Source organism: Mercurialis annua, linkage group LG7 (genome assembly GCF_937616625.2).
Source record: "Mercurialis annua linkage group LG7, ddMerAnnu1.2, whole genome shotgun sequence".
Lineage (NCBI taxonomy): Eukaryota > Viridiplantae > Streptophyta > Magnoliopsida > Malpighiales > Euphorbiaceae > Mercurialis > Mercurialis annua.
The window spans coordinates 40,398,511-40,406,612 of NC_065576.1; the positions used below are offsets into that span (position 1 = coordinate 40,398,511).

The 8,102-nt window shown below is 41.3% G+C and overlaps 1 protein-coding gene across 1 annotated transcript; it reads right to left on the reverse strand.

Moving 5' to 3' along the window:
• Positions 1 to 765: 765 nt before the first annotated feature.
• LOC126657584 (uncharacterized) lies at positions 766 to 6,890 on the reverse strand. The gene is made up of 6 exons (XM_056103802.1): positions 6,801 to 6,890; positions 2,265 to 2,466; positions 2,055 to 2,187; positions 1,672 to 1,947; positions 1,469 to 1,576; positions 766 to 1,206 (listed from the first exon to the last, which is right to left on the reverse strand). The coding sequence occupies exons 2-6, from the start codon at positions 2,462 to 2,464 to the stop codon at positions 766 to 768; spliced, it is 1,158 nt and encodes a 385-aa protein (XP_055959777.1). The 5' UTR covers positions 2,465 to 2,466; positions 6,801 to 6,890.
• Positions 6,891 to 8,102: the final 1,212 nt, after the last annotated feature.

Here is an 8,102-nt window from a genome sequence, read left to right on the forward strand (position 1 = left end):
ATATATATATATATATATATATATATATATATATATATATATATATATTGCACTACAAGAATGTCCGGTGTTAGCGACGGAAATTTCCGTCACTAACACATGAAAATCCTTCGGTAAACTTAGTTACCGACGGACTGCCGACGGATACCATCCGTCGGCACGCTTTTCGTCGGCATTCATTGGCGACAAAAACTATCCGTCGGGAAATGTCACCGACGGAAAAAAAGTGGTCGGTAAATATATAAATCCGTCGGTGAGTTGTGACTAACACACCGACGAAGATCCGACGTTTTACCGACCGATATTTCCGTCGGCAAATATTGCGGCGGATAATCGTCGGTAAAACCGTCGGTGAAAGAGGGCCGTTGCCGACGTTGATCCGACGATATACCGACGGATATTCCGTCGGGAATATATACCGACGGACAATCCGTCAGTAACTTCCGTCGCCCCTTGTTTTCTTTACCGACGAATAATCCGTCGATGGTTGTTGTCGGAACGTGGTATTAAATTACCGACGGAATAATCCGTCGGTAAAGTAGAAATCCGTCGGTAATACGGCTTCATTTCCGACAAAAAAATTGCCGTTTTCCTGCCCATTATGGGATGTTTTTTTGTCTATTATACCTGTGCAGAATTACAAAAATAATATACACATACAAACAGACTAAATAAGAATCAAAAGTATCTATATATAAATACGGAATAAGCGTTAACAAATTTGTCGATGTTTATAAGCATAATACTGTATAGGAATACAAAAAACTAAAGTCTAGTAATATCCTCGTCATCTGGACCTGAGGGGGGCTGCGGGGGGCGCATGGCTTCTGGTAGAGTGCTCATCATCTTTGCCAGCTCCGAGCGGACCCTCTCAGCAATCCGCTCGTCGACGGAAGACTCCACATCCCTCTGAATCTCTTCCCGCATCCCTTGCACCCGAGCGGATACCTCTCTCTGGTTCCGCTCCTCGATATCCTCGGTCGAGTGAGTCTGCTGGGACGACGAGCAGGAGCCGCGGCGTACACCGGTGCCCTTGAATGACGCGATGTACGAAGCTGCAGCTGAACCAACTCCGTAAACCCGCTGCTTCTTCACCTCCTCGAGAGACAAGAACAGTTTGTTCTCGTCGATGGACTGCGGGGTCGACGAACTGCCCTCAGCCGGGGAGGACTGGGTCCCAGCTGCACGCTCTGCAAGGAAACGCTCCTGAAAAAATAAACAAGTAGTCAAGTTAGTACGATTTCGATAATCGAAAACAAAAATAGTTAAACTTTAAATTCCTAACTAAAATTCGGCAGCATCTCCTCTATAATACGAGCATCACCCATTTTCAGGGACTTTCTGCAAACAAACATGGACTACATACAATTCACAGTTCACAGTTCACAGTTCACAATTTATATTTCACATGTTTTAATTAACTACAATCAAGTAATAACGATTCAATTTCAAGTTACATCAGACTTACATGCTTATCTTGTGACCTCTTGTCGACAAACTTGTTCCGATCGTCCTTTGTCGAGTGCATACGAACATGCAACTCAGCATACGTCGCAGGACGACCGAGCTCCTGACTCTGAGACAAAAATCATAAATTTAATTCGATATAAATAATGAACATTTAAACACTATAATCATTTAAGTCTGAAGAATACAAATTTAGAAAATTACCAAAACGGTCATATGCTTCACAGCTGAGCGCGATCCTGCCGTGTGGCGCACCGGTCCAGTCCCGGGCCCTGACGGCTCACTCATCCTGTTAGCCCGAGCGATGGCGGACTTCCTCTTCGCCGCAACCGTATCCCAAATCGCATTCCATGCCGCCCAAATATCATCTGTGACACTGTTATCCCTAACACTCTTCATCGCGTGAATTGTGTCCTTGTAACGATTAGCAGCATGTCTCATAAAGACATCTCTAATCGCCTGCTCGGGATAGATGGAGTCCTACCAAAACTTCTTCTGCACGTATTTAACAAATGAATAGATAATTAATTAGTAAATTTAAATAATATGAAACTTAAAATTGAATAAAATGTTAATGTAAATATTACCTTGAACTCCTCCCAGTAGAACGTCTTCTGCTCCGCCTTCAATCCCTTCCAGGAAGAACCTTCTATGAACCAGCAGGAACGAAAGATGTACAGCAAGCCTCTGGAGACCTTCCCGCTGTCATGTAGCCGCTCCCTATCATTTCAAAACATAAAATTAGTTAAATAGTGTTTTATAACTAAACTTTAAAAAATGGATAACAGTGATAATACCTCAGAGCGTCAGGTGCGACCTTTAACCTCCCCGAGGCATCAATCTCGTACTCGACCTGCTGCTGGGCCTCCCTCTGCGGCCCAGGCGCCGCCTGAAGCTGCGGATCGTCCCCGTCAGGTGGAGCGTCTGTGGGGGGAGTGTCTCTCGGATCTCTCTGATGACGGTCCTGAACATGTCTGCGGCTACCCTGACCCCTCATATCTACAAAGAAGTAGATATGCACATACAATTTCATACATAAATAACAAATATTAATAAATAATTAATCAATTCGTCGATAAACATACATATAAAAACATAAATATCAGTCATTAATGCATGTAACAATACTAGTCATACAGATTCTATTACATTAATTAGCCTACACTACAACTCTTCGTAGTCCTCTGCTTCGTCTGATGAGGATGGTAGAAAATCATCGGCTGTCTCTGCTGTTGGCGTCGTTTCCAACGCCTCCTCATCTGCTTCCTCGTCCGGGTCAACCAAATTAGTCGGATCATCAGCTGTTTCCACATTAAGAGCATGTTCTACGACGTCGTCCTGGAAAGCCAGAATAACCTCATCTAGCATGTCAAGCTCAGATCTAGCCTTTATCCTGCATACTGCCCACCAGTCCTTTTTATCTCGTCTTTTACTTGGGTATGGTAAGTAATGGACTTGACCGGCCTGTTCGGCTAGAATAAAAGGTTCGTACTTGTTGTACCTCCTTCTGTGATTAACGTCTACCATGTTGTATCGACGATGCACTGACATACCCACGTTTGGAGTTGGATCGAACCAATCGCATTTAAATAGGACGGTCCTTTTAATTGGCAGCGCTAGATACTCTATCTCAATAATATCAGTCAGCATTCCATAAAAGTCGCTTACGGCTGGACCGAATAGAGACCCTTTAACACAAACTCCACTATTCATAGTAACTCGATCCTCGCCATAATCTTGAGTATTGAATTTGAACCCGTTTACACGATATCCCTTATATGTTTTGACTGATCTAAGTGGGCCTTTCGCAAGACTTAGAATATAGGGATTCATACATGTAGCTGGGTCCTTCACCTGGAGGACAGTAAACATTTACATGAGTCGGCAATTAAAACGAACGAGAAATAAAAGAAGCCGTACGTTGCCAATACTTACATGTCCTTCAAACCAGGACACAAATTCCCTTTCTAACTTTCCTTCAACTTCGATCTGCGTGATTGCAGGGTTGATTGCATGCAATTCGTCTTCGAAAACACTTTCAGAAGAATACATCAGAATTTGTGAGCTGGCACATTCAATTTTGTAACTCAGTAATATATTGAAATGTGTAGAAGCAATGCTTACTCTCTGTAAGGTTCGATTTCCGCACAATTCAAAAGGACGTAACTCCGGGCGGCGACATATTCATACTCGTTCAGATGTCTTTTGCGGCAAGCACCTATGGGTTCCCCAACTGTTCTGAAAATTGAAAGTCGGTCGACATCATCATCCATATCGGTATCGAATACCTCATTTCTTTGCAGTCGACAGGGTAACGTCGGATCACCATCCGTGAAATAAAAAGAGGCAAATTTTGCTGTTTCCTCCATTAGGTATCCGCTACTAATGCTGCCTTCCACCCGACTTTTGTTGGATACCTTTTTTTTCAATTTCCGCAAATATCTGTTCAATCATGAATTGATTAATACAATTAAACACTTCAAACAAAAACCGATGAATATAAAAGATATTTATTTACATCACCTTTCAAATGGATACATCCACCGATACTGAACCGGTCCAGCCATTCTAGCTTCGTATGGCAGATGTACAGGAAGATGTTCCATCGAATCAAAAAAGCTGGGAGGAAATATGCGTTCCAACTTGCAAAGTATCTTCGGGATTTCTTCTTCCATACGTTTCAGATCCTCGCCCTTAAGTGATGTAGCAGTTAACTCCCTGAAGAAGATACTCAACTCTGCTATAGGCTCCCATATCTCTTTTGGGAGAAGCTCACGCAGCACAATTGGTAGGAGTCGCTGCATAAACACATGACAGTCGTGGCTTTTCATGCCCATCATTTTCTGTTTGGTTGAATCAACACACCGAGACAAGTTTGACACGTAGCCATCCGGGAATTTAATTTGCTGAATCCATTCTAGCAATAACTTTTTTGCTCCTTGTCCAGAGCATACAGTGCCTTCGGATATCTACCAGTAGTTGGGTCTTGTGCTAGTTCCGGACGATCGCAAAAATCATTTAACTCTGCCCTTGATTTTGCATGGTCCTTTGTCTTTCCAGGAACATTCAGCACGGTATTGAAAACGTTGTCAAAAACATTTTTCTCGATATGCATGACATCCAAATTATGCCGAATCACATTTGTTCTCCAATACGGCAAATCCCAAAATATACTTTTTCTGTTCCAACCACACTTCTTCGACAAGTCGGCATTAATAACTTCTGCATGGGGCTCATATGCCCTCCTAAACCCTAGGTGGTCCACCTTTGCCAACAGTTCATCTCCTGTTTTCACCCTACGAAAATGGTTTTTTTCTTGTTTACCTTTTCGAAAATCGGTGACATTTCGACGAAAACGGTGCCCCGGAGGTAGAAACCTTCTGTGGCAGTCAAACCACGATTGTTTACCACTCTTAGTAAGCGTGAATGCATTCGTATCTTCCATGCAATATGGACATGCCAATCTACCTGATGTGCTCCAACCAGATAGCATTGAATAAGCCGGGAAATCATTAATTGTCCACATAAGGGCCGCTTTCATCTGAAAGTTCTGACGCTTGTGAATATCAAAGGTCCGGATCCCAGATTCCCACAATTGGTTTAACTCTGCTATCAACGGCTGGAGGAAAATGTCCATAGTGTTTTTCGGATTACGCGGACCCGGGACAAGTATCGTTAAAAACATGAACTCATCCTTCATGCACATGCCTGGCGGCAGATTATAAGGCGTCACAATTACCGGCCATGAAGAATAAGGTGACCCGAAACTGCCAAACGGTTGAAACCCATCAGTGCATAAGCCAAGTCTAACATTTCGAGGTTCGTCAGCAAAATCCGTATGCAACTCACTAAACCGTTTCCAGGCTGGAGAATCAGACGGATGACACATTTTCCCGTCTTCCATTTCATGTTCGGCGTGCCATGTCATATGCCCAGCTGTGGCTTTCGACGCATACAACCTCTGCAGCCTCGGAGTAATTGGAAAATAAAACATCTTCTTATATGGCACGTTGGCCTTTCGTTTTCTGGAAGAATTGCTTTTGGTAACTGGTTTCCACCGTTCGTGGCCACACACTTTACAGCACGTTAAAGCCTCATCTTCCCCCCAGAAAAGCATGCAGTTGTAAAAACAGCATTCAATAACCTCCACCGGCAACCCCAAACCTTTCACCAGCTTTTTAATTTTAGCAAAATTTGCTGGCATCTTGTTCTCCTGGCAGCAATTATTGCATTAAACTACAAATGTCGTCAATTAAAGCAACTGAACCCTGATGGCGACATTTAATGTCCAATATGTTAGTTGCTGCGGACAAAGGGGAATGTCTGTTATTCCCGGGCCATATTTCTTCTTCCGCCGAACGCATCATATCATAAAATCTCTGGGCTTCCTGATTAGGAGGCTCTTCATCAGTAAACATTTCAGGACCAGCTGCATCGATCACCATTCTCTGAACTGCATCAAAACCATCCTCGTCATTTCCGTAGTCAAACTGATCGTAATTACCCGATGGCAGTGCCCAAGGAGGAGGATCCAAGACAGTGCCCTCACCGTGATGAACCCACACTTGGTAATCTTCAACAAACCCAGACTGCAACACATGTAACTTGACATCTTCTGGATTTCGGTAATTTGTGTTTCTGCATTTTCTCCTAGAGCACGGGCATTTTATTTTTGCCCCACTCTTACATTCAGGATGTCGTAAAGCAAACTCGACAAACTCCTCAACCTTATCAAAAAATCCTTCCGCTAGCAATCCATTACTATGTCTAATATACATCCAACTGCGGTCCTGATTCATGTCTGTTGCACAAATAATTAGGTGGTTTACAGGCTCAAGGATAGCAACGTCAATGAAATTGACTGCTAAAAGGGTATGGACCTATCCCATTCGCAAAACTGGCGCCCCGTAACCCGACCACCATATATGTGTAGGAACGGAAAAAAATATTCGGCAGCCTTCCGGCGTCGTTCTCCTTAAGTGCGCTATGTACTATATCCCGAGTAACGCTGATTAAATATTCTGTGAAGAACAAGCGTTACGCGGTATATACCAATATGCACCCGGAGAACAAACGCTAGAAAAACCACAAAATATTTTTCTACCGTAACTACGCATATATTTTTTCGGCAGTCAGATTACGGAAGCACGAGTTTTGCGAACTGTACAAACTGTACAATCCCGCGACATTCAATAGATTGAAGTCACGAGACGGGAAATCTACGGCTAGGATTACGATTTTATTCGGTGGGAATAAAATCGTGTTTAATTAATTAAATTGAAGTGTTTTTAATCTAACTATGTAAATAAAATACAAAAAGAAGTAAAACCTACTTGTTGTAGGGCAGAACCGCACGCCAACGCTGGATCCCGGTCAGAAAAATCGGAGCAGGCGTCTACTGTCACCAGCTATCAGGAATCCACAACAGAGAGAGGTCTACAATAAAATTGTAATCTAATTGTTATTGTTTACTAATCTAATTGTTATTATTTTCTAATCTAATTGTTATTATTTTCTAACAAAAATCGGACAGCATTTCCCCTAAAAATGAGCATCGCCCATTTTTCAGGGAAAGCCTGCAAGCAAATAAAACATATACGAAAATATCCAACATACCAATTAAAGTTAATGTTTTCAATTTAAGATACTTCTCAATTAATCACAATTATTTTTAATTACTAACGCAAAAATAATACAATTGAAATCTAATTAACCAAACGTCTAATAATTACTATTTAATTATAAAATTACCAAATATTATAAATTTAGCCTACAATTATAAATTAATTAAGTAATTAAACGGTTATGTACTAATTACGTATTAAATTAACCTTACTTAACACATTTGACCTAAATTAAATATGTTTATCAATTAGGCTTAATTAACCGGTTAATTACTAATTAATTAAAAATGAAACAGTTATTTACCAAATAAACCTAATTAGGCTAATATATAATCGATTTTAAATAAACTAATTAAATAAACCTAATTAGGCTATTATCGAACCTAATTTAATTTTAAAAAACACCTAATTTAATTTAATCTAACCTAATCTAAATAAACTAACTATTTAATTTAACCTAATCCAAATAAGTTTAATTTAATCTAAATATTTAATTTAATCTAACCTAACCTAATCTAAATAAACACCTAATTTAATCTAACCTAATCTTTTTAAATAAATTATTTAATTTAATTACTACAATTATAATAACTTAATTTAATTAAAATCAAATTTTATAAAAACTAACCTAGGTTGACGGGGGCAAAATTGCAGGCAGCGGCAAGCGGCGGCGGCGGGCAGCAGCAGCGGGCAGCAGCAGGCGGCAGGCGGCAGCGGGCGGCAGTTCACTATTTTTAAAAGATTAAAAAATTAATTACAAAAAATAAATACAATAAAAATAATAATAAATAAAAATGTTACTACCCTAAAATCGCAAACCGGAGAAGATGACCGGCGGCGGCGTTGGTGGCCGAAAGAAATGGAAGGCGGCAGCGCAGCCGGAGGTGGCAGGGGAGGCGGCAACGGTGGAAGGCGGCAGCGAGGTGGGTGGAAGGCGGCAGTGAGATGGGTGGAAGGTGGAAGAAACGGCTGGAGAAAAGAAGAAGAAGGCGGAGAAGAGAAGAAGAAACG